The following is a 27808-nucleotide window of genomic DNA, read 5'->3' as shown; positions in this document are numbered from 1 at the left end:
TCTAACTACTGGGAGACAGACACACTTTTCTTGTCCTGACTTAAAAAAGCTAATAAACCAAGAGGATTTTACTTAACCTTATTTTGTTTTCAATTAAATATTTTTAATAATCAAACCCGTTCCTTAAGAACTGCTGGGACTTTATTTTTGCCCCCCTCTCTGGAAATCCTATGTACTGATCAATAGACACTGCCATCCACAAAAGACATACCTCATGGATTTGTACCTTGTTGGATATATAATGTGCATGTGGTTGTCCAGCTCTCGGGTGCTTGGAGGCTATCCCATCTGGTGGTGAGTAGCTACAATCTCCACTTTCTGCATCAATTTCTCCAACAGCAATGGGGGGGGGGGGGGGGGGTGTAATGGTGGTCAATGACAATATTTCAGAGGGCAGAAGATATAGAACACTTTCAGTTGACTGCGTGGAAAAATGTTCTCTGCTCAGTCCAAAGAATCTTAACCTCAGCCTTCGGTCGAACGGAAAAGGCTAGCCTGTCTGTTCCTCGCCGTTCATTTTCTCTCATGTCCATTAGGTACATACAGTAATGTTTTGGGCAGAAATGCAGAAGTGTTGTTTACTGAGACTGGAGGTGTTTTGTGAAGGGCTAGGAGTTTTGGTCAGAATTAAGGGCTGAGACAGCGGTGAGCTTGATGAGGGAGGCTATATTGTCTAGCTTCTGTGCTTCTGCCGTGTTAGGAGTGATAATTGGTGTATTTGTGCTTGTCCTTGTCTGTAGTCTTTCTAAATTTTGCAGCTCAACACATTCAGAGCAATTCAACAACTCCTTCATCACTCTATGATTTTAAATTACTTCTGAAACTGGCTTTTCACGCTGCATCATAAATGGCGCTGCTCTGAATATTTACATAATGAAAAGAAATATAGCATATTAAAATGATGAACAAACTAAACATTTTCAATATATAAGGGGCACAGAACTAAGGGTTAATGACTTATTTATTAATTAAAATGATAGCCATGTACACTTTAAAGTCTTCTTATATTCTATATAATCTGTTTAGGGATCTATGTTAATGTGTAACTGAAAGGTATACTAGTGTTACTCACATATTTTAGGAATGGCATTGTTGATAAAGACAATGGTGTGGAATGTACTTATAACGATCCCCTTATATTCATTTAAAAACCCTCAGTAATCATATGTAGAGCAAGTTAATAAAGTCATTATATTTTCTTTAGTGTGTGCATATTACTTGCATATAAAATATTTTTATTTTCACTATATGCTGATGTCCTTATGAGACATTTGCGAAAATATTTGTGTGGGTTTGTGACAGAAACTCGCTGGTTTCAAACACAATACATGTCAGGATGAATGTATCCTAGTGGTCTCTGTATGCTACTGACCTCATGAGTTACTAAAGTATTTGAATAGACATATGACAAAAGCCTCACTGGCTCCCAGTACAATGCTTGTCAGGATTAATGTGCCCTAATATTCCCAGTTAGCATGTGATCCTCACTCCTGTCCTGTTCCAAACCACCAGCATCTTCTGGTTTCGTTTACTGTGCGAGAGCTGCCAAATACACAGAGACACACATACACAGTTACATACACACACACACACACACATTCAAACAGGCAACAGGACTGAAGTGGTAATGGCAGCACGAGTTTACACCAGCCGGTGTTCCAAGCCAAAAGACAGCAGTGACAAAGACCAAAGCAGTGTTTGTGTGTACAAACTGAAGTTGAGCCTTCCAAAACCCTGGTGAAGTGACAGTGGTATAGAGTTCACCACCCTGGCTAACAATGCTCTGCCGCTTTGATTTAGGTGACACATCTGTAGTGAGTGAGAGAGAGAGAGAGAGAGAGAGAGAGAGAGAGAGAGAGAGAGAGAGAGAGAGACACAGACAGACAGAGAGAGAAATGAAAAAGGGGTACACGGTTTCAGGTGAGTGCGCAGGTGCTGAGGAGTGAAACCAAGATCTTGAGTTGTTTAGCTTGAGAAGAAGGATGTGAAGGAAAGGAGGCTGAGGGCTGTAAGGCATGTAGGTGAGTGGGAACACAAGCACGCTAAACAGGCAAATATTATAATTACAGCCATGTGTGCGTGTTGTGACTGCAGGCGAAAAATTTATCTACTAAACAATTCTCCAAAATCTGAACCTGCAACTGCATGAAGTAAGAAGACCAACTAAGACCAAGGACTCTCATAATACTCCTGAATAAACTTCCCATCAGCCTTTCAGAAGTCTGTCCCGATCCTTTGCAAAAACACAGAAAAATAAATCTGACAAATGTTCTGCCACATGAGAGGACCCTCACCAAAAACAATGTTAACATGTATCTCAGAATCTGCCTCAGAATTCCTGCTCATTAGTCATCTATTAATCATTTAATGTGCAATATATTATGCACATGTTTTGTTAAAAAACTTAAAAGACACAGAGAGCCAAGAGTACAAAGTCCTCAGCGAATGTTAAATAATGTGTAAATAATATGTACAAATTGTAATATGTTTCCTATCAGATTATATTTAGCTAGAAACAAATTATTTTTCATTTACAGCGTCAAATGCGTCCACAGACGTCATTACACTTATGCTACACCCTATTGTAAAGTTGCAGACATGCAAGAAGAGGTGGTTTATGATTGTTTTGTAGATTAGTTATAAACCCCACCGGCACTTGTGACTTTTGAAATGACAGATCTGATAAAGAAAGATACATCTGAAACACAGAAAACTGCTTCTATGCTGTCCCGTGTTCTGCATTTAACCCATCTATGGCAGTGAACACACAAACCACGAACAGGAGAAGACGACCTTCCAGTCCCGAGTACGCTTCTGTAACAGTTAGGCCACAGCAGGTCATTCCTATGAGTATTTAGGAGTTGTATCAGCAATGCTGACCTTATCAAACAGATCAGATTCATCAGAGACATCAGAGATTGATCCACAGGTACTGCAGTCATTTTAATAATCTAAGTGTATATTATACAGACAGATTATATCACATATTTGCTTTTATACTTAAATTGAAGTGTAGATCCAGTTTGAATCACTGCCTTCCTAACTACACCCTCAATGACCCACCTTTCATTGAATTGTTATATCTATTAGAAAAAGACATTCATCATTTCAAGACACAAACGGTTAGCTAACAGTACTCTGTGTCTCTACGACACAGATAAACTAATTACGTTCCCTAAAGAGGTAAAGCAATTGGACCCTGTCAGCTCGGCTGGCCTCGTTTGTTTACATATGCATTACAGATGACGACTGAGCGCACGTTTTAGGACTTAATCAAATAGTCGTTCCAAATGTCTCTAAATACCAGACAGACAGGAACATTTGTGGTTTTCATCCACAACAGCACCTTCCACGCGAATCCAGCTGGCCTCTGAGGCAATAATTCATCTGTTATCAATCATGACTACCGCTACCACACAGGCGAACGGAGGGTACTGACCTGATATCATCAAGTCGAGGCTTGATCTGCACGCACGTCTCTACTTAGTAGCTTTTATTTCCTCCAAATTGACTAAGACACCATTCTGCATGCAATCCATTTTGCACATCTAAATGAGTAAACGAAGAATGAAATCTCTGCTGTCAAATTAATGAGCAAGAATTAAAAGTAGAGTTGTAAGTGCTGAATAACATGCTTGAGTTTGAGCGTGTATTGAATGAGTAAAAAGATGGATGATGAGAGGGAACACAGATTTCAACAGTTGTGATTTTCCTCTCCTTTTTGTTGAGAGCGACACAGTGAAGCAGATAACCCTGAGGAATCAGTGGCCTTCAATAAGACTTAAGGAGCCATCTCCGGGTTTCAGGAATGTCATTATCCACCCGACACCCCCTGCGTGACGGCCATTGGGACTGCTTTAATGATACTTAGTGCGGGAAAATCCTCAGTTTGCAATTCAGTGTGAAAAGGATCAAGGATGTTTAGGAATTAATACGGCCACTTCAGAGAGGGTGAGTGAACGCAAACATATAGGCCGCAATAAAGAATGTTATTCTTCAGACTTACAGGTTCAATATCAATAATGGGGGTTATAGAGAGTGGCGCAGTCACACAGAAAGTGCGAAAAGCACTGTGGGGTAAAGCTCTCAGGCTGCAAACTGGGAGAGAGCTACTTATGTACGTTCAGAGACACAGAAAGCCACCACAGCCAGAGAAAATGAATTAATATCTAGAGATATTAGCTCCACAACCATGAAGATGTTAATTGCGAGGTTAACAATCGCAAGAAGCTTAATTGTGGATGGATGCTCTGCAAGTTTAAAGCATATTTCAACTGAATGAACAATCTATTTCAGGTGGCCATTATGATAACGACTCTGATGAAGAACCACATCACATTATGTTTGTAGCAACTGTTGCAATTGCGGTTTCATTAATAAAATATAATGACTCAGCCGAATCAGATACGTGCAAACAGATGGACCTCATACAAGTCTGGTGGGTTAATAATAGCGAGAAGGTGCACTCCCACACAGGCTAACGATCAAGAAGCTACACCTGCACCCCGTGCATCATCCTGACCTTATAGGGTTATCGCATGGGTCATCCTCACTCACTCATTCAGGATGTAAGAAAAGGAGAAGAAACAGAGGAAGGACCAAAGGACCTAAAATGAAATGAGACAATATCACATCCAGGAACACACACGGTAAATGCTTCTAAACCGCAGGGCTTCAAGAACGTCTGTTCGAGTGCCATCATCCAAGCTGCAACTGAAGGTCAGGAAATAAAGTAACATGACTACAATGATTAATTTTCTAATACTTTAAGTATAGAAGCCAGCATTATGTAGCAACTGAAGTTCATGTAACAACATATTCACATAAAATATACTACAAAGACATAAGCAAAAGAGAAAAAGCTTACAGAGAAAGCAGAACCCATCTTACAAAGGTTTATTTACACAGAAGTGTACTTCATAGGGAATGGTAATCCCTGCACATTTTGTACACTTCTTAATATCTTAGTTCTAGTCAGTACTCGAACCTTTCAGGTAGTTAATCCACCTATGGACCGAATGTGATCTGCACTCCGAGTAAGACACACTCGGAACGTACAGATTAGATAAACTGATGGTTTATAGCAACAAAACCTTCCTGAATATACATTTACATATTTTACCCACACGGTTACCTTATTAAATTGAACAATAATAGCAATTAAAATGAACACTCACAAGAAGGCAAAGAAAACTTTTGATAGACAGAGTGGGGGCACATCAGCAGGAAGAGCTTTTTGATAATCTCTCCTGCCGGAAGCTGTCAACAACTAATCAGAAGGAAAGGACTTTGAGGTGCACCTCTAATCAGAGCACAAATCAAAAGTGTGTGTCTGCCTGGTCTGCTCCACAGTCAAGCTTGTTAGTATGCGCACTCTGACAGATCCAGCAGTTTTCAGATGTGCAGGCAGGCAAGCTGAAGCTCACTGTTTTGACTGGAGGGGATCCCCGTCCCGAGCGCTAACTTTGAGTCTCTGCTGAATGCAGGAGGGAGGGGATTTAGCAGGAAGGGAGAAAAAACAGGTTTGAACATTTTTCAGGAGTTCTGTCATTTTTATCTGATCAGCCCTGAGCACTTGGCCTGCAAATCAGAAGTATGGAAAAAGAAAAACACAACAAAACAACTGAATACGGTTGAGTGGTTGCGTTGTCACTCTCGCTCTGGATTGGTACCACAAAGGAGAAGCCCCATCCGCAGGTCATCTGCACCTTTCAGCACCCCACTCATGCCTTTGCACACTATTGTACTCAAGCACTGCTGTAGTATATGGATGTAAGTAAAGGTTTGGACAATCAGCAAATAGGAAAAAAGAAATATGTGTTGCTCCAATGTACTGACTTCAGCAAATAGATACGTAAGAAAAGAAGTAAATAAATAAATAATTGCCGCACTGCATTGACACTGATCTCTTTAGATATTGAGTACAATTTGACCTTCTATAAAACATGTCAGCCAGAAACAAAAAGTAAAGTTTGACTGAACCAGGTTAAACTGTGGGCTTTACATTCATCCTGACTCTATGTAATGGATCACAATAATCTGAAGCCCAACTTTCGCATTTGGGGCGTGTTAGAAACCAAAAGTGCCAGTGCATTCATGCGGGAACCTTTTTAAACATGATTGGCATTCATTAACGTGCGACCAAGTGCATAAGCAGGCAACGGCCTCTTTGATTCGACAGCCTTTACACATCAAAAAATGTTGCCACCGGCACTGAGCAAACATTCTGTGGAGTAAATTACAGCCATGCATGATTTTAACACTGAAGCTCATCTTGAGTTACTGAAACGCTGTACAGTCAGTGACTCCTCATTAAAAGGAGCCAAACAATGAGGTGTAATTATAGCAAGGCCAAAGAGAAGGCTGTCACTATTACAATTAATGACGCATCATGCGAGATGAATCTAACTCTATGTTTATAGGGTCTGTAGTGTGTTGTAGCGCAGAATGATTATATGCTATTTTGTATGTAGCATTGCAAGCTGGGGGAGTGCCGATGAGTGCAAGTAGCAACAGAACAACCCCCCACCCTCACCCTTCCTAACAACACACCACCCTACTTTCCATGAAGCTTCAAACAGTGCCTCGGGAGAAATGAGAAAATGAGAGAGAGGATAGAGAGAGAGAGGGGGAGAGAGAGAGAGAGAGAGAGGAAGAGAGAGAGAGAGAGAAATGGATTGTGACAGGCTGCTTCTCTCTCTAATCCCTCTCATCTCTTTTCTGTTTCTCTTCTCTCTCTCTCTCTCTCTCTCTCTCTCTCTGGGCCTCATCTTGGTCATGCTGCCTAGGGCAGACACGCTCTTCTCACTTTTAACACACGGAGAACTGCTTTATTGCCCAAAATTGAGAAGTTGCACAGTCTTCTGTTTTAACTTCTTGTCTTGAGGCATTAGTCAAAGTAAATGGGACGCATTACATAGAGGTAAATTACTGATGTGAGTGAATATTTAAATGTTTAGGTCTATTGTCAACGGACCTAGAAGTAGAAACAAGCTCTTGGGCTGTTCAGACTAAATAGTTTAAGGGGAATAAAATCTCTCTCTCATATATATAATGTTTTAAAGATAATAACAATGGCAATGTATATTTCTACTGTATCTTCAACATAAAACATGTGTAAGACTATGATATGTAAAAGCATGTATTAGCTTGCAGGGGTCAGCAAAAGATCGCCAGAGGTGAGCGGTGACTGTTCTCTGACCTGTCTAATGCCTGCGGGAGCAGGTCCAATCCATGGCCTTGTAATGAACTTAAGCACTACTTTAACAAGGCATCCTTTCTGAGAGTTGCAAGGGTCAAATGTCATAAATCCAATCCACAAGTTCAAAGGGTCTCCAAATTCTCCTGACATAGAGTTAAATAGCCCCTCTCGCCCTCACCCCTTTCGTCAGTGGGAATAAATGAGCACAGCAGAATGAGGGGCAGCTTTAGTTAGTTAAATGACCTCAGTTTAATTTACAGAATACTACAAATTAAATTTAACACGTACACTTTGCTTGAGTTAAACAATTTGTGAGGATCTTTGCCTTGTCAAAAAGTACAGAACGTATTTCACGTAATAAAAACTTTAACACACCTTATGACACAAAACTGTCTCTTTAAATGTGTGCATAATTATTTTTAGTAAAAGAATAAAGAAGTGTTACTGTGCCTCAGATTGAATGAAACAACCCATGTTCAGTGCTTCTAGGGAATTATGTGTTTTATGTATCTGTGTGAGAGCTGGGACTTGCCTTAATCCTGAGCTGATTGTTTTGGCGTGGACGCCCCAATCTGTTTTGTGTACAGAGGAATCCCCTCTCTTCATATGCTTCATTTCTGTGGTTTGCAATGGCCCATGAGCCTGCGTCATTATTTTTCTCTAACAGCACTGCAATTGCCACCCACCCAGCACTAGGTACTGTGAGACAGAAGAGAGAAAGAAGAGGGAGAGAGAGAGAGAGAGAGAGAAAGAGAGAGAGAGAGAGAGAGAGAGAGAGAGAGAGAGAGAGAGAGAGAGAGAGAGAGAGAGAAAGACAGTGAGGGAGAGAGAGAATGACAGAAAGCCTGCAGGCTGGAGGTGGCCCTCTGACCTGCTCAGACAAGCACCTGTTAGACCCTGGAGATATTCAAACCCTTCTCATTGAGGCAGACACGCAGCATATATTGACCATCACCACTGATCCAGTGCCTGTCTTTCCTGCTTGGCCAAGGACTTCTAATCTCAGCACGGCATGTGTGTGTCATCAGTGGATCAATTTTGCTCTATTGGTATATTATGTCTAGCAACACTCCAGCTATTCTAGATAAAAGATCCACTTGTGGCTGCTCCCACAAGGGGTCGCCACAGCAAATCACCTGCCAACCTGGCCAACAACCAGCACAGTAGACCTGGCACAAGATTTATGCCAGATGCTCATCCTGATGCAACACTTCCATTCCACACAAGCTTGGGAAAGGGAACACAGGCACAAACCCAGAGGATGGGCAGTGGACACAGGAAGAACCCCCCTATTTTTACAAGGACATTCATAGTGTAGCTCAAACTCTGGCTCCCATGGTCTGGAATTGTGCAGCAGAAACACCAGCCAACGCACCACTCTGCCACCTGTTTTATTTAAAAGTATATACCAAAATGAAAAACTGCACTTTAGTGTGCCTAGACCAGGTGTGCTCAAGCATTTTGTTTGAGAGGCAAAACTGCAGTGCTTTAGGTGGTCCAAGGGCCAAAATAAATAAAGTACATGTATAACATTATAATTCCCAACATACTTAATGTAAAAGGAACTTAATGAAGTCAAATAATATAAATAATATGTGTGTTCTCCAGGTTAGGGGGTGTGGTTATTATCTGGTGGATCTAATCAGAAATCTTCATGGCAACTTGGGACACTTACCCACCTTGGGAAGCCCTTTCCAAAAACATATAAAAGGTGCTTTTTTGTTTTCTGTCTTTTGTTTTAAATATGTGTTTACATACAAGGGCATTAACAGTCATAGGCTTGAACATTTTACTTGCTAATCTGCATGTTTCAGTGGTATGGAGAAATCCTAGTGGTTTCCTAATGATCAGCCATACAGCATAGACCCGCACGTAGACTGGGCCTATAAACGTCTCCTCGCTACTCTGCATGATAGACAGCTTCCCACACACATCGACAGGCGTTTCCCTCTTAGAAATTCTGGAGTTCACAGCACAACGGCAAACAGGACGCCCCGTTCGCATATACTTCAGGATCAGCGGTGCGCATCGCTCCCAATCAAAACGCAGCATGCGCACAATGTGCGCAGTCCCAACACGCTCCCATCCACAAAAAAAAGCATTGTGCGGTTTGGTAATTGACTCCCTCAGATGCACATGGCTTTGCCTAAACTATTAGTTAAATCTCAAGCCAAATATCAGATGTTATTTCTATGGCAGAATATACACAATACAGAGTACAAAATACAAGTTTATCAGATTAAGCTGAATGCAGAATAAATCTGTTATCATCTGGTATCCTTTTGACTTAACCTTTCATTTTTGCTTCACAATGCACCCTCACCTTTTGTTAGCATACACACATAGACGGCAGTCATCCATGTGGGTGAGAGATTAATGGACAGTTACACAGTTAGCAGACTGTATAATTATGCCACTTACTCACACAGTCAGCAAACACAGAGGGGAAGAACTCTGCTTCCAGTAAGCACCACTGCAAGGGCTGATCTGGCACTTAAATGGCCTTAAGTCATAGCTTCTAGAAAATAATTATAAAAAAAAAAGAGCAAGCAATTAAACAAAGAAATGACTTATCCTTAAAATGTGAAAATGGGGTCACTTTTTGAAAAACAGACACAAAGAAATTTGGTTAGAAAAAATGTGAATGCTTTAAATTGCAGTCTTAATTTGTTCATTTTGAGGCTTCTCATTCAGTAAGTACTATAAATGACTGCTATGAAGCTAATATGAAACTTACATAGCCACAAGAATGTGAGATGAAAGTCTTGGCCCACCATGGATTTAATTAAACAAAGTAGAAAAAAAAAACCATCTCGCACACACGTACCAAATACACAATTATATTGGCCCATTGTAGGAGTGTATGAGGTGGTGGCACACCCAGCTGACGCAGGTCTCAGGTATCAAAGGCTCCTTCAGTGAAAGCTGCAGTCACGGCTTAACAAAGCCTCACTCTCCATTTTCTCTCCCTGATACATGGCGAAGGTATTGACAATGCTGGGACCCAATGTGTTGGGTTCATGAAACATCAAACAGGAGGACGAGTACAGCGACAGAGTGAGAGAGAAAAAAAAGGGAGGGGGAGAAAGAGAGATGCCTCTGAGGTGGATTCTTCTCCCCTGACTTCAATAGCAGGGCCTTTGTGTGGGTCGGCTGCAGTGGTGCTGTCAGGGGGCTTGGTGCTAGCGATAGGGTTGCGCCCTGCAGGGGCATGAGGTCATGCTGTGTGATTGCACTCTGATCAGTGGAGTTGTTTACTCTTGATCCTGCAGAGGGCCACAGGGTCCTTTACCTGTCCCTTTTTTGTGACATCACAGAGAGGCCTAGGTTTGAGCTCAGCTGCAAACATAGACACACGCTAGTGAAGGAATAAAGGGAATGTGGTTGATATGTATTTATCATATAAAATTAAAGACAAAAAAACTAAAAACAAATTAAAAGAATTTGTCTCAAACATAAAACATGGCAGAAACAGCAGCAGTGCTGAGAGGGTGGGAGTGTAGCTGTGTTTGAGCCTGTCATAATAGCAAGCATGTTTAAACACAGACATGGCAAATGTCGTAGGTTTCTTTTTTTTTGTCCGTTGGTGGGGGGGAAGCTTAATGGTTTCTGTCATTCCTATTTTGGTATGGAGGTTCTGTAGTTGTGCTTAGGCAGATTAAAAAGCCTCTGTTTGGAGCAGTGCTTACTCTCTGAATCCCTTTTGTCAGCTATCACCCAGCTATGGCATAAACACTCACTTTATCCCACAAACATAGACAAATACACCATAAGCATAAGGCACTGGAAGGAAGTGAGCCTAACAACTGATTTATTTATTGGTCAGGTATCGAAAGTTACCTCTGTGAAAGTTTAGTTATGTGGTAATGTGAAACTAGTCTAGGGAGAGTCTGGTACATTTTGCCACTTAATGTGGCTAAAAAGCACCTTCTAGCGCAGGAAAAGAAATTTGACTGACAGGCGAAAGGACCAATCAGAAGTCTGCAGCCAATTTAAATGCAACTGGTACAATTCTGACAGTGAGGCCATATTAACGCACTGAAACTATCAGAATCTCCATCAGTTTGTGGGCAAAGTGTCTGTTCCAGGACCAATTGATACAAGATCATAAATATAACAGTTTATAATGGAAATATATATATATATATATATAACATACATTTTGATTTATTGAATTTCTTTGTATTATAGTAAACTTGTGTGATATAAAGATTTCAGCAAACTTTAAATAGAAAACACAACGCAAACACTGCCTAAATGCATTAATCAGACCTCTCTGAGAACTGTGTGCGCATGGGCTTAATATACCAATGGTAAATTTTTATTTAGGCCCAGCAGGTAGTGTCGCAGTCACACAGCTCCAGGGGCCTGGAGGTTGTGGGTTCGATTCCCGCTCCGGGTGACTGTCTGTGAGGAGTTGGTGTGTTCTCCCTGTGTCAGCGTGGGTTTCCTCCAGGTGCTCCGGTTTCCTCCCACGGTCCAAAAACACACGTTGGTAGGTGGATTGGCGACTCGAAATTGTCCGTAGGTGTGAGTGTGTGTGTGTGTGTTGCCCTGTGAAGGACTGGCGCCCCCTCCACGGTGTATTCCCGCTTTGCGCCCAATGATTCCAGGTAGGCTCTGGACCCACCGTGACCCTGAACTGGATAAGGGTTACAGATAATGAATGAATGAACGAAAAATTTTTATTTAAGTTAAATAGTAAAATTTTAATTAAGTTACCATGGATACACACACAGCCTTCAGACGGAGTAGCTCTCCTTTTTACTTTGAACTGTGGTTGTGAATTCACAGATCTTTAGGGTTTATTGAGGTTTTCACACTACCTCAACTAGCGCATACGGTTAGAATCTGAATCTTTACTCGGTAGGAGGCTCGGAATGACCGGGTTCACGCGCAAGATTACTCAGACTCGAAGAGAAGGTGGAGTTATGTATGTAAGCTTTACCTATTTTTGGACTGTCCATTCTACATTGAGAGGACAGCAATGCTAGCAAAACAAATTTATTAGACATGAGGAAGATATTCATAAGAAATAATGTGTACATTTTTCACTGGAGGCCCTGAGGAGCTCTATTAACTTCATTAGAAAGAAAGTATGACTTAATATAATACAAATACCACAGAGTAAAACAGATATGCAGATATCATATCCAGATACATGGAACTAACTGGAACAATATTATATATAAAGTATATTTATCTAAAAATCTGTAAAACTACACAAATTCTAATAAAAAAGGCAAAATATTCTGTGCCATTTCTTCATATAATAAGAAGAGCTGAAAAGGAGCAGAATGCATCCAGTTATAATACTCATAAAACCTTTTGATGATTTTACTGCTCAGCACTATTAGTGATACATTTGGCCTCTCTCTCTAACACAGGAACACAGCTAATACATCTAGAGCAGGCAGAAAACTAGCTATAAACCTGATTGGTGAACCCCATGCTAGGAGCTTCATTTGTGTTTGGTACCATATTTCAGAAAAATGTATAAAAAGAATAAAATGTAACTAGAAATGAAAAAATGTATTCTTTATTTCTATTACTTAGTCCATGAGGGAGTATTCTGTGCCTACGTTTTCCTCAGTCATTGTACATGACTTGTTCTTTTAACGTGGCTTTTATGTGTTTCATTTGTCTTTCTCCACAGAGCACCAAACATCCCAGTCTGAGGTATACAGAGGTAGCATATCCATGTCGCAGTTTATGTCTGATGCATGTTCACCTGTTGCAGGTCCCTAGCTCTGGGGCAGCAGTATTCATCTCTGGGTTCCCAGCCCATCCTTTGCGGCTCCATTCCTGGCCTGGTGCCCAAGCAGCTGCGCTTCTGCCGCAACTACATTGAGATCATGCCTAGCGTGGCCGAAGGCGTCAAACTAGGCATCCAGGAGTGTCAGCATCAGTTCCGGGGCCGCAGATGGAACTGTACCACCATAAAGGACAACTTGGCCATCTTCGGTCCTGTGCTAGACAAAGGTAAAACATTAGAATCAGAAAGTTGTGTATACATAACTAGGTTATGATGTTTGGGAAGACTACGGTTAAGGAATGTTATGTCTTTGAGCAAAGTATACAGTTGTAACATGATAATATATTATAGGATGGTGCATGGGCAGTACTTGGGACTTGTGTGACAGGGGGTGGGCCATCTCAAAAAAGTACACTTGACTATACAATATACATTAGTAAAAAAAAAAAAAAAAAAAAAGAACATCTATATTAATCCAAGTCAAGTATAAACTAAGTCAAGTATAAATTAATAGCGTGAGACATTGTTCACCATGTGGCATCATGTATTGGTGGGTTTTTGGGTTTTTTTCAAGCTCAGTTTAAAGGCACCACCATTGTTCCTAAACTTTTTACCACTTCAAATGAAATAAATGATTTACATGAATCGTTCCCGATAGTTTACACACTTTACAATGTCATAAATTGGATGTAGTGCTTTCTTTTTTTTCATAACTTCACATGCTGTTATTGTGTTTATACTTTGTTACTTTTAGTTTGATACACAGTGAAACCAGAACACAAACATCAGCACTATGTGTTACAACTGTTATTTGTAACTTGTTAACTTGATACTAGTTAGCATGACGTTAATAATTCATACAGTGCAAAAGGTAGAAAGACAATTACAATACCTAATCTGTATGTCCAGGACAGCTGACTTTGTTTCCCCTAACAGAACAACTAATGTTATATGTTTAATTTGACACCAGTACCATAACCATATGATCACAAAAGGCAAAGCACCGTGACAGACAGCCTCAAAAGTGCCCACGCTCTCTTCTCTCGGGAAACACTGTTCGGTTTTCATCCAAACGGCACTCAAATCCAAGAACAAATCCAACAGAAAATCTATTTCTTATGGTGTAGGGAGTTAAGGCTTTGTAGAGCAGATGCAAATGACATGCAAATTCATAACCAATTAATAGCATGAAACAGTGGTGGAAAATGTTAGGTCATCAGAAATAAATCCCTACAGTTAACTTTGCCTATGGCCAAATAAGGTAGATAAAGCACATGCATTAGACTGTGTACAAAGAATTGAAAAGCACACCAAGGACACTGCACTAAACCACTGAGATTTCAGTCAAGGTGGTTCCCTGATTGGTAGATATTGGCAGTAAACTCATCATAAAGCGTCTAACCTTGGCAAAGCTTTCACAAATCCATGGGTTGCAGCTGAAGTCATAGAGTAGAGTAGTTGCCATATTGGGGACCTACACATTACTCACACTAGCAACTCAAATTAAAACTGTTTTATTTAAATAGTATAATTGTTTCTGTCAACACTTTTAGACTCATTTAGACATTGAAATAAAGGAAATGTAAATAAGGATCCTTGACCCACGTCACGTTTGTAAACAGATTATGTTCCTCTGTCTGTCATAAGAAAAGATCAGGCTGCGCCCTAAAGTAGTGCCATACTAGCTACATAGTGCACCTCACAGAAAATAAAACTGCTTCACTCAGACAGTAATTAGATGCTGAACAGGGAATGTGAACCTTTCGACATACAGAGCTCTACTTGAATGCAGAAACCTTTATTAAAATTATGACCGACACTGTGCCCTACAAAGGGTGTGACATCGGCATTGGCTTCACTGCGTGGAAACACCTCTCACTAGGCATCTCTCACTAGGCCAAAATAAAAAAAAACACCCAAATATTGCAAAAAGAGATGGAAAAGTTAGAATATCTCTAAAGCACAAATGCGTTTCTGCCGGTTTATACATACTGCACATACGACAGAGCGCGCGCCGGAGCCCTGGGCTGATCCCACGACCACTGGCTTTTAATGGACTCCCCCTGACTCCCTCTTCTCTCCTCTCTGCACTTTACCTGTGTTATTTTACCTACTCTGTTTTCACACCAGTGCTCAAGCTTCTTATTTTAGTGCATGTGTGGAATATTGTAGACATACAGCAGCACTGAGCAAAAGTCAGGGACCACATAGCATTTTACTTTCCACTCAAAACATTAAGAACAAACTCTATACCACAGAAATGACACAGACGCCCCAAATAATAAATATTAAATAAAGCACTTTTTCGTTTCGATGCCATCCCTGATCACGGGGGCCTACATCACCTAAAGTTTATTCACAAAAGGGTAGAGGATGGAAACACGTATGCGAACGTTTTGGATGGAAAACTACCTACAGATCACTCACACTTTCAGACAAACCAAACCAAAAAAACAATTTAGGCAGACAGTCATGGTAAATATTGTACTCCAAATATCAGTGTCACTCTCAGAGCGCAGGGACAGCAGATTCAGATAAGGGGAATCTGAGACAAGAGGATGAGGCTTGTGGCTGTAATCTCTTACGCGCTAAAAGAATGAATGAAGTAGTGAGTGAAATAAGACAATTACTTGAGCTTTTATATGATGTGTGTGTGAATATCTCATTCAGATTTGGTCAAATGGGCATGGAGACTCATTAGAGTCTGATGTGCTAACAGTTTTCCATTAGATCCTATAGTGAAAATGCTAGTGTGGCTAACAGTTTTGTTCCCTCTTCTCTTTATGCTACACTGTGGCACCTTATGCCCTTAATGCAAAAAGGTGGTGTGTTTCTAAGTGTTGTAAGACCCTCTCCAGAGCAGGAAGCGGAGCTGTGCATGAGACACACATTAGTGCTGTGCTCTGAAATTAGACACTCAGTCCACAATATGGCACCCACGCTGAAAAAAATCACAACTGCAACCCATGGATCCAATAATTAGTGACTTGTGTGATTTTTTAATAAAAAGATACACACGTTTTATAATGTATCTAAATCCTTAAGATAAATTGCATTAACCACTAAATATAGAACCACTTAATTAATTACAGCCTCAAAAAGCATGTGATTAAGAGCTTATTCAATATGAAATTCCCTCTTTTATAAGCTTTAATTACTTAACTAATATATGCACCAACATTTGGTTTCCCTGAAAATTTCTCCAGACACCTGTTTACACTTCACAGCCATAGTGTTCATTCATACTGTGATATTCAAAAGAACAACATAGTTCCTTAACCACTGACATTCATAATCAAATGTCAACAGGGAAACAAAAATCTCTAGAGGTATATATAGTATTAAGAGTTAGAGAGCTGGGGTGGCCCCTCGTTCTCTAGCGGTTCTGAAGGTGAAGATGTGCGACACCCTGATCAGAAGCAGTGTTAGCCTAAGTGTCAGGAGGAAGCCAGGCAGTGAGTGTGTGAGTGAATGAGAGTAAAAGCGAGGGTAGGCCAAATGAGATTACAAGCAATAGAAAAGGGCCCGGGTGGGTAGGTGGTGGGGGGTTCCGTTCAACCCCTACTGTGCGTGAAGGCCAGTATGAGCCATCTCTGTGTGCCTCTTACAGCCCGGCTCCCACGAACGCCCCATTCACACGCCCTTTTGACTGTGTCATGAAAACGGGCTGAAAGGGAATCTCCCATCCTTCCCCATCATGGAGGGAGAGAGGTGAAGAAGGGAAGGGAGGGGGAACGAAGTGCAGTGATGGGCAGTGGGTGTTTGGCCATGGTAAAGGAGAGGGAGAGGTCAGAGCATAAGAAAGAGAGAGGAAAAAGATTAGGAGGGCACTGGTTGCTCACAAAAATTGACCAATGTTTATTAATTTGAGGTGTTATTTAAGAAACAATCCAACTAGTGCAAGAAGGAAAAAGGAAGGCTTCAGGGTTCATGGCTGGTGTGCATGTCACCGTGTGTGTGTGTGTGTGTGTGTTAGTGGGGGGGGGGGCCTCAGGCTGCTCCTGTTGGGAATGCCAGGCCGGCTCTGGGCAAAGCTAAGCTGGGATGTGGGGGTGTGGGGGTGCTGGGCCCTTTTGTGTGAGTAATACAGTGTGACACCAGTGAGACAAAGGCGGATTCATGGGCCCAGCAGGTAGCGGGAGCCGCGCTCCGTTTGGCTCAGGGCCAGAGCTCCTGGGGCCCTCAGCTCACAGCACTCTGTTGTAGTCAACCCAGCTGGGCCTGCCAGAACCAACTGGGCCTCATTCTGGCCTCCCACCCTGAGAGGTGTGTGCCCAAACACACAAACATCAGGAGAAAAGAGCGTGTGTATACGTTTGTGTGTATGGGGACACACAACAATATCAAATTAAATATAAAACAAGGAGCACTCAGCATGCTCATCCTAAGAAAGGAAAACGATTTGAATGACACAGGATGCAAAGCCTTTATGTACATTAGAAATATGCTCAACCCAGGACCGTTTTCAGATTGTATTTGTAAAAAACAAGTAATTTAACTTGCAAGATGAGTCAGGTGTAAAGAAGCGCACTAATGGACTGAAACTCTCGTGTGACTGCATGATACCATGACGGGAAAAACACCTGACAACAGCATGAGTCATGTTCTCAACCTGATTAGTGAGAGTCCGTCTCCTCTCAACGTTTTTCTGTTACACATCCGTTTTTAACTAAAACTACCAGCTGGTCAAGAATTCACAAGAGAGTGTGCAGTAAAGAAGAAAAATAAATTTAAAAAACAACGCAACGTTTGCTTGTTGCTCCAAACTTTTTTCCTCTCACAACAGTGTTGGAACGCTCTGTGCATTTCTTTCTTTCCAAACATTTTATGTGTGTGGGCTCACCGGAGCCTTACTGCAAACCTTACAGCATTGGAGCCTCTCTAGGACATGAGAAACTAGGCTGAGATCTGGGAATCCAGAAGTGCAGATGTTCTCAGAATGGGAGGTTAAAGTTTGTAAAGTTTGTAAGCATGTGTGTACGTGGGTGGTATTGGAAGGTCTGTTGTACTTTGGAAGAGTGTCTAGATGAGATGTGATATATGTGTGTGTGCGTGATCAGGCTGTAGTAGGATGAGCCAAGCTAGATGGTGATGTTTGCGTGTTGATTCAGCAGCAGCAGTAGTTTCTCCTCTGGGCCCTCAGGGATAGTGGAAGGGGGTCCAAACAAAAACTGAGTGAGCCACCAGTAAGTGTGCTATGATTGTGAAACAATGGTGTTTGGTTACATAATAAGCTGTTGCATTCAAAAGAGGCGTAACACCATCTCTCAGCACATGCCTTCAGAAAGCAAACATGCAGGCTTATAGCTACCTTTCAAACGCATGCAGCCGCAGGGCTGGAGCTGGGGAGGGAATTCCTGAAACACTATCTGGACAGAAAGCAGTGTACCTTTAAGATAACACAGTGTCTTAGAAACCCCAGCCGACATGTCCAACAATTGAGCTCGTCCTGTCAATGAGTCCCATCAATATTTCAGACCCCTTCATAAAAAACAATCTGTGCCCTAAAGATACTGTCTGATTGGAGAATTTCAGTAGGCCTGCGAAGGTAACGCAAGCTGAATGTCTCTGCCTTTTCCTGAGCCTCAGGGTCATGTTTCTGTCTTTGTAAAAGACACAAAAATCAAGGCATTCTGTTGTAAAATAAGCACAAAGAGGGTTATAGCTAGACCCAGATCTTAATGCTGTAAATGAAACTGATAGAAAAACCACATTGCAGTGATTGGTTTTCTGTTTAAAAAAAAATAAAACCCTAGAATGATGGCTTCAGGTTCGAATTTATTTCTTACTTGCAGCTAAACAAACCAAGTACCAAGACAAAGAGGCCATATTAACAACATTAGAATCAAAACTAAATAATAACAAAAATAATCTGTTTAGCTGTATATTACTTTATGATGAATACCCTAAAAATAACCAAATTATTATAAACCAGTCCAAGATTAACTGTGCATTAACATTTTACTACTTTTTCGCAAGTGTAAGATTAAACACATATTAAGCACGCGCACACACACACACACATCAAAATTTAATGAGATTATAACCACTGAGAGGTTAAGTGAATAACATGATTATCTCGTTATAATGGCACCAGTCAAGAAGTGGCATATCTTAAGCCCTATTCAGACGGGATTAGTTTTACCTGTGGACATGGGTTACAGTAATTATTAGAGTATCTCAGCAGTATTAATACAGTCTGAATAGACCATTTCAGTCCACTCCCATTTCAGAAGATTCCTATATCTACTGTAAAATGAGCAGTTAAAATAACACCATATTAACCCCAGTGAACTGACATGTGTGGGGAATATTCCGTCATATCCCAGAGTGCTTTTTGTTTTCTCTCCTACAAAAACTGCATAGACCCTCTGTCCTCTATGTTTGTTTTCTGGACACTGCTTTTCACAGAAGGCACTCAAGCCACAGAACTAGGAGACATCAGCCAGTAGCATATGACACCTGCCCAAAGAGCTCCTCTGATTGGTCGGATGGGTTCACTGATCTCTGAGCAGTGCTCACTCTGGCTCTACAGATGCACTGAGAAACCAAACTGAGTGTGCGCCAACGTGGTCATGTGTGAGTGAAAATGACAGCATTTGAGACTTGTAGCCACAGATATGAGCAGCTGTAGTCACTAATATGTGTTTGTGCATAATACACAATTGCACCATATTCATGGCTGCAACCGTAGCAAATCTTTGAGCATATGATATTTTAGTACTTGTGGGTGTAGAATTGGATTTGCACCTGCAATAAAGAATGTGAAGGTGTGACTTAAGTTGAATTTGTGGGAGAGGAAAAATAATTCTACAGGTTTGTAATTCCTTAAGTGATTTTCTCTTGTGACTTCAAATTTACTGATACACATGTGTGACTATTCTCTACAACTACAAATTTCACTGTCACAGGTGCCCAGATGTTTTGCCTCACATATACCTCCATTGTTTTTTGTAGGATATCTTGAGAATGGAGGCAATGGAGGAGGTGTTAGTGATGCAACTTACGGTTTAAATATGAAGATAAGCTCAGCTGCTGAATGACGCATAACACTCAAATCCACAAAAAGGCCTAAAGACAAAGACTCAGAGAGAATATTCTGCTGGCTGTAAACAGGTTTTGTGCACAATAGCCGCTGACATACATACTTGTTATGAATGTGCGCCCTATTCATTAAGCCACCATTAAATAGTTTCCCATATTAGTTACAACAACACTGTCAAGGATTAGCAGTTTTTCGCCAACTTCTTACCCATTGTCTGTTTTGAAGGACTGGAGATTAAGGGCACTGATGGATGGATACATTTGGTGGGTGGGCTATTCTCAGAGCAGTAGTCACAGTCTATACCTCCAGTAGCAGTGCAGTGTATGATCCAACATGTGACAATGACTTATCCAGTGCGAATCCACCATTAAATTACAGACATCTTTTGTAAAATGACATTAACCCAGCTCTCCACCAACAACTAATCCCATCCAAATAGACAGAAAGTGAATTAATGAAGTGGATATTGCAATTTTTTTTTCACTCAAGCATGAGTCAGCACTGACTAAATTAAAATTAAAATTAAAAAGCTTTTGTCATTTCATTTTCAAAACTATGCAAAAATTGGTCCAAAGCAGGACAACAGGTGAACTTACAAAAATGTGGAGCTAAGGCCAGCAGTGCCCTTGTAATAGTGCTATATGCACAGGAGCCATTTTAATAGGTTGCAGCATTAGTGCAGCTTTTAAACATTATTTGCATGTTTAGTTGATATTAAGACTGTTGTAGTGGCAAATGTTCAACACACAATCACACAGCATCACAATGTGTTAACCAGAGTGGTTTAGAGTAGCGTATTTTTAAGATATTATATATTTAGAATTCCAATTCTCTCAGAAGGCGGCATGCTGGCACAGCAGGTAGTGTCACAGTCTCAAAGCTCTAGGGACCTGGAGATTGTGGGTTCAAGTCCCGCTCTGTGAGGCGTGTTCTCCCTGTGTCTGCGTGGGTTTCATCCGGGTGCTCCTGTTCTTAAATGGTCAGGACACCCACAGTACAGGTATAATTTGGGTGGTGGGTCATTCTCAGCACTGCAGTGACTCTGACATGGTGGTGGTGTTAACCTGTGTTGTTATGAGTGAATAAGACAGCAGTGCTGCTGGTGTTTTTAAACACTATGTCAACTCACTGTCCACTCTATTACAAACACTTACCTTGTGGGTTGACCTCAAAGACGTAAAGCATGGTTCACCAATCTTATCCCCAAATGTCCAGCGTGGTCGCACATCAAACAATTTAGCACTGAGAACCATCCATTATGAAAGTCATACCTGCTCTGTGGTGTTCCTCTGGGATTCCTGACCCATGAAGAACAAATATTTTTTGTCTCTGTTTCTGCCTCTATTTAATACAGGTCCAATAATAGATGTAACACAGAGAAACTATTTTACAAACTTATAATGGCAAGCAAGTTCAAACACAAACAAGTAATTAGAAAACCTTGCATTGGACTTGTATTTAAAATAATGTAAAATAACATAGAAAATGCCACAAGATGAAAACAGACATTTATCTATAGTCTTGAGAAGGGGCAAGATCCAGTAATGGCATACAGGCTTCATTTTAAAAAGTATGTCATAAAATATTCTCTCTCATGCACCCTTTGTCTCTCCAACCCCCACCTTCTTTCTTTCTAGCCACTAGAGAGTCTGCATTTGTTCATGCAATCGCTTCAGCCGGCGTAGCGTTTGCCGTGACTCGCTCATGTGCAGAGGGCACCTCCACCATGTGTGGCTGTGACTCACACCACAAAGGGCCACCAGGTGAGGGCTGGAAGTGGGGTGGCTGTAGTGAAGATGCTGAGTTTGGTGTTCTAGTATCCAGAGAGTTTGCTGATGCCCGAGAAAACCGGCCAGATGCTCGTTCAGCTATGAACCGACACAATAATGAAGCTGGAAGAATGGTAAGTTTAAATAAATAAATAAATAAATACTTTCATACCATTACTCAGTTGAAGTGTGTATATTAGAGCAGGGAATACACTATGATATTTAGAAAAGTATTTGAAGAGCAGAATTAAACATAACTATTTGGCTTTAAGTAAGACACGTATGAAAGCATAGCTCCCAAAACGAAAAACTAAAACCCCAAAAAACCCTGTAATAGTCCTACAACAATGAGCTCTGCCTTGTTTTGTTTTTTTAAACCATAGCTGGGTTTAGTTCGAGGTGTTAATGCATCACAGATCAACTGTCAGGAATTGTCTGATCTCTTTTCTTGAGCCTTTTAACCCCAAAAAAGAGAATTTCTATTTTAAATTGCTTGGTAATTACCTCCTTGATCCTTTCATGCCTCGCATGTCTCGCATCCCTTCTGAATTCCGTGACTAAGGTGTAAATGCAGTTAGTGGTTTGAGAACAGCAGAAGAGAGGAAAGGCTCGGGATTTTGCCCGTCATTGTCGCTGTCAGAACTCAGCTCTGGATTCTATTAGTGCTGAGGCTGCTGAGGGGCAATTGGCAAGACCACACTGCAACACGCCCAGCCCTTTGATCTGTTCTCAACAGGAGCAGCAATAGACCACAGGGGCAGGCAGCAAGACTGGCAGTCCTGTCAGGACCCCGGGCCACCCCACCTGCCTCTCATGCTCTATTGTTCCCAACTAGGCTGTGAGAGGTGCCGCAGGCCCAACGAATTTGGGACATGATGTCAGAGGCCCCAACTGGCCCCCTGGGGGGCCCGCAAAAACACCTGCCTTCCGCCGCAGCTGGGGAATTCTACTGCTAAATATAGCCAGGGATTTAAGGGAAACAAACCAAAACAAAGGCATGAAGTGCCACTGGGGTACTTGTATAAGCGGGACTTATGAGGAGGAATTAGCTAAGCACTGCAAGGGCCTGTCTGTGGATCTAGCGGCTGAAGAACACCTGTAGCCTGCTGCCTGATCATCACTAAACCAAGCACAGCCAGAAGCTGTGCCCAGCATCCCCTATGCTTATCTTGACTTTAGTTATATCATGCCATGTTTAATCAACCCACGGAAGTAGAACGTCAGACTCTCCAGACTGGGCAGTGAAGTCAGTGTGTCCTAGGAAAACCTTATGGACTGGCTTTGGAGACATGGAGGCAAATGTATAATATTATAACTGAACCAACCATGATTCAACTTTTTTAAACGTGCATTCTGGAGTCACTCCTGTTTAAGAATATTGCACCAAGACCCTGTGAACATCAGTTTTACGCTTATAGGGTTAAAGCAGTGAAAATTCAGCAAAGCATGCCAGAAATGCAGTATTTTAGATCCGTCATTGACAATTTCACAGTCCATTCTGGAATGCCTCGCCTTATTAATTGCACCTCTGTGAATAAGAAGGAAGATTAAAATATTAAAAGCTAGTGTCTCATGTGTGTCCTCTTTCTCCTACAGACCATCCTGGAGAATATGCACCTGCGCTGCAAGTGCCATGGCTTGTCAGGCAGTTGTGAGGTGAAAACATGCTGGTGGGCACAGCCTGACTTCCGTCTACTAGGAGACTATCTTAAGGACAAATATGACAGTGCTTCGGAGATGGTGGTGGAGAAGCACCGGGAGTCACGAGGGTGGGTGGAGACACTGAGGGCCAAGTACGCCTTATACAAGCACCCCACTGAGCGGGACTTGGTGTACTATGAGGGCTCACCCAACTTCTGTGAGCCCAATCCAGAGACTGGCTCTTTTGGCACACGCGATCGCGTCTGCAATGTCTCCTCCCATGGCATTGAAGGCTGCGACCTGCTCTGCTGCGGTCGCGGCCACAACACACGAACTGAGAAGCGCAAGGAGAAGTGCCACTGCATCTTCCACTGGTGCTGCTATGTCAGCTGCCAGGAGTGCGTACGAGTCTATGATGTACACACATGCAAATGAGGCATGGAAAAGTTGTGGGTTAGGAAAACTGCAGACATGGAAAGACTGAAAAAAGGGATTGTGAGATAGGACCTGAGTACGCAGGCACCCCAACACATACACACTCACAAGATGTATCGCCATGATGAACACAGCACACACAAACAGTAGGTAGTGGCACTTCTGTACTGGAACTTTTTAACCTCCTTCAATGACCGTCAACCCCTTCTTGACTAAGCAAAGCCTCATCGGAGAATCACAGAATAATTACGTGATGATCATTCCAGCTTTGGTCAATTATTTATTTCAGTGTGTAAGCCACAAATCCAATATGCACAAGCATAGCGCATTACCTATGTTTTCTGGTATCATGTAGACTACCTGTAACACTTAACTCTCTGATCATCTCCACTCGAGGCCCGGCGGCTGAAACTGTATCTGCTCAACACCCTCACACACTATGCACACATGAACGAAATGGAGGGGGCTGGTGAGTGAAGAAAAGGTTGGGGGTACTCCTACTTAACTACTGAACATTCTGAGCCTGCAGTGAGACTGTAGGCTGGGTCTTTCTGCCCTGCTAGACTACTGAAACTGACACAATCCTCATGCTTCCCAACTTTCACATTCCTCCTGTGCTAGCCACATTTTGCCTGCCAGCTACAGTAGGCTTGTTTTAAGACCTGAATTTCTCAAATCTCCTGCAAGGTTCAGGCCTGAAAGCATGCACAGAAGTGGCTATGTGCAGAAGTCAATCACAAAAATGCACACCCGTACTGCTTTGCTCTTCGCTGTTACCGTGTTCAGTTTAAATACAATGTGATCCTAAAAATGGAAATATGTTCTGAGGGAAAAAAAGAAATCACAAAAGCTTGCTCCTAGACAACATCTACCACAGCCCTAAGTACGTCACAAAATAGAGTATATTTATAGTTCCAAAAAAAAGTAATAATTATAATAAGAATAAGAAAAAGAAAAAAAAATTACATAAATAATTAAATAAATCCACCTACTTATTAACTCATGACTGGACCCAGTCACTGAAGGCAGAGTTTGGACAGCAGTCGGTAATGCTCAGTTGTGATATGGTATTTGGCTTTGGATCTGTGTTTAGATAAGCTATCAATCTGGAATCACTCAATGAACTGATTGTATAAGTGTGAATGTGACCCTGAGCTTGATCTAATCTTCCAACATGTATTTTCCTTTTTCACTGATGAGAATAACAAGCATACTTCAAACAACAGATCAAGTGTGTAAAATGATGATTTGACTGTGTGTCTAAACAAAGCCAAAGTGTTTCAAGGTATAAGTAAAACCATCAACAAAACCAAGCATGGCAAACACAATAATCCCCATGAACCTCAGGTGGATCCATACAAACAGTAATATTTGCACTTACAGAAATGAATGACTAATACAACTAATGCATGGAATTAAAATCATCCGATCTTTTAAACAAACATTTTGGGGGAAAAAAACTGGACTTAAACCTAATCCACAGATGAAGTGGGGGCCAGTTTTTTGTTTGTTAGTTAGTTAGTTTGTTTGTTTCTAACTTTACAAACTATATAGGACAGTGGTGAAAGAAGGCTTTATAGAAAAGACAGATACGGTCAATGGCTCATTCATGAAGCTAGGAAGGCGTGCTGATTGTTTTGACATTAGAAAGGTCACTGTATATAAGATTCTAGACCAGCACTCCTACTCTAAAAGAGCTTCGTGAACACTCAGATCAACTTGATGGAGAATAGAGGGAAGAATGGTGGGAAAAAGATGAGTTCCTTAGCTGCTCTTTGAACTAAAGGGAAGAGTCATAAATGTCCAGACCCAACTGTGTGTATATGTGTATGTGTTTGTGTGATGGTAAACAGTAAGGGTTAGAAAAGACAGGCTTCAAAATGGTGCAGCAGACGAGCAGAGGGTTCCATACGTGTTCCAACAGTCCTACGCACATCTATAAATTAAGCTGAACTACAAATGCAGAAGGTAGACATTAAAATGGTCCCTGGAGTTCCGGCCTAGCATCCACCTCAGTTTCTAAGGAGCTTGCCATCACTGGCTATTTCTGCACTCCCTTTCTGTTTCTCCCCTGCTATATCCAAAGTTTTGTACAAAAAGTTTTAAAGTTAATAATTCCCTTTTTTATTTTATCATCTGAAAATGTTATGTTTTTATAAATATTATTTATTATACAATGTATATATCTGTATGACTGAACTAAGATTATATATTTGAAGAACAAATGTCTCTTGCATTTACTTCTGAGTGCACTCACATTTTGCTTTTCTTTACGTTATGGATATCTTTGAATTACACCGTGCTGGTTGTATGCGAAGAAACAATTCTTTCAATCCTTTCCTAATCACATCCTAACATATATTGCACATAGTAACCGATATTAATCTTTCTCTTTCGTAAAGAATGGCGGCCCCAATCTGTGTGATCTTCCCACGCAGCTCTAATAAAGAGTAATGAGACACCTCTTTGCTACCATCTCATCCCCATGTCTGCATCTAAACTGTCATTTTAGCACTTACGTCAGTGTGTGGCCCAGGAACCGCGGCATCTGTAACACCTAGGGCAAATGACAGAGAGATGGGTGAGCACAAACACACACTTTAAGCAAGCTGGGAATTCTTGAAGAGAACTCAATGACACCTTACAGTTGAGCTCGCACTTCAGAGAGTTAGCTCATTGTATGCGTGTAAGACAATCATTGTTTTATTTAAGAAATTAATGCTCTGATTGGAATAGTAATCGATTCAGAACACAAAGCATAGATAAACATTGAGTACACTAAACTATAAATTATATAAACTCTTGGAAAAATGGAAAAGTTGTGCTAGAAGTGTTCTTTAGAGCAAGGAAACAGAACTCGGATGCCAAAGTAAGTGCTGGGGAGCCAATGCAGAACACAGAAACTTCTTAAATGATCATTTAAACTGTTTTTCTCTATGGTGTATAACAGTAACCAGAGTTATTTTATTATATAATTTATTTATTTTTGTCAAGAGAATGTTTTCAATACACAAAAAGCTTTAGCACTCTTGCTCTGTGAAAAATACAGCAATCATAATGTCTGTTAGGATTTCAGTGTCTGTTCTATTCTCATGATCAGAGGATGAGCAGCTATCTGCAATTCATTTTCCATTTCATTCCCTTCAGGATTTAGATCATGACGTTCTCAGTTTGGGTTTAGAGATGTTTTAGCTTCATGTGAGACTGAATGTCTCCCAAGCTCTAGGTAATCCCTTGCAGACCCAAATTAACCTACAGTCATGTAATAATACAAGCCAGATTTTTGTTGTGTTGTGATTGCTGTCTGTCATAATCATTTGGGAACATCAGCCTATGAAACATCTGTTTGAATAATGGCAATAATTAGTAAAACTTTAAGCTATAGATTGTTTTTACTTAATCAATGACGTTGCCACCTTTGTCCCTGTTATGGTTTATTTACCTTATGACTTGTAGCATATAGCAAGTGATACTTTCAAACATACTACTCATTATCGGAGATTTGCTCCATATCAGCTCACGTTAATCTGCTTCATGAATCAATGCTTTGGAACATTCCTGACTGGCCTGTTAATGCCATGATATTATACCAGGCCAATTCATTTTCTGCACAGCAGACGGTCAAAATCACTTTATTACAATACGTACTTTTAAGTCACTGAATGACAGTAAGAATAACAACAAAGTATAACACTATTTCTAGTAAGGGCAGCACGGTGGCGCAGCACTGTCGCGGTCACACAGCTCCAGTGGACCTGGAGGTTGTGGGTTCGTTTCCCGCTCCGGGTGACTGTCTGTGAGGAGTTGGTGTGTTCTCTCCGTGTCCGCGTGGGTTTCCTCCGGGTGCTCCGGTTTCTCCCACAATCCAAAAACACACGTTGGTAGGTGGATTGGCGACTCAAAAGTGTCCGTAGGTGTGAGTGTGTGTGTGTGTTTCCCTGTGAAGGACTGGCGCCCCCTCC

At 41.3% G+C, this 27808-nt stretch overlaps 1 protein-coding gene across 1 annotated transcript; it reads left to right on the top strand.

Moving 5' to 3' along the window:
• The first annotated feature begins 139 nt into the window (after window positions 1–139).
• Window positions 140–24746, top strand: wnt3 (wingless-type MMTV integration site family, member 3). The gene is made up of 4 exons (XM_066663742.1): window positions 140–294; window positions 12942–13183; window positions 21639–21904; window positions 23367–24746. Exons 1-4 carry the CDS (start codon window positions 215–217, stop codon window positions 23844–23846), a joined length of 1068 nt encoding a protein of 355 aa, XP_066519839.1. The 5' UTR covers window positions 140–214; the 3' UTR covers window positions 23847–24746.
• The last annotated feature ends 3062 nt before the right edge of the window (window positions 24747–27808 follow it).

Source organism: Hoplias malabaricus, chromosome 3, assembly GCF_029633855.1.
Source record: "Hoplias malabaricus isolate fHopMal1 chromosome 3, fHopMal1.hap1, whole genome shotgun sequence".
Lineage (NCBI taxonomy): Eukaryota > Metazoa > Chordata > Actinopteri > Characiformes > Erythrinidae > Hoplias > Hoplias malabaricus.
The sequence above is the reverse complement of the archived record's forward strand: the minus strand, read 5'-3'. Positions and strand labels throughout refer to the sequence as shown.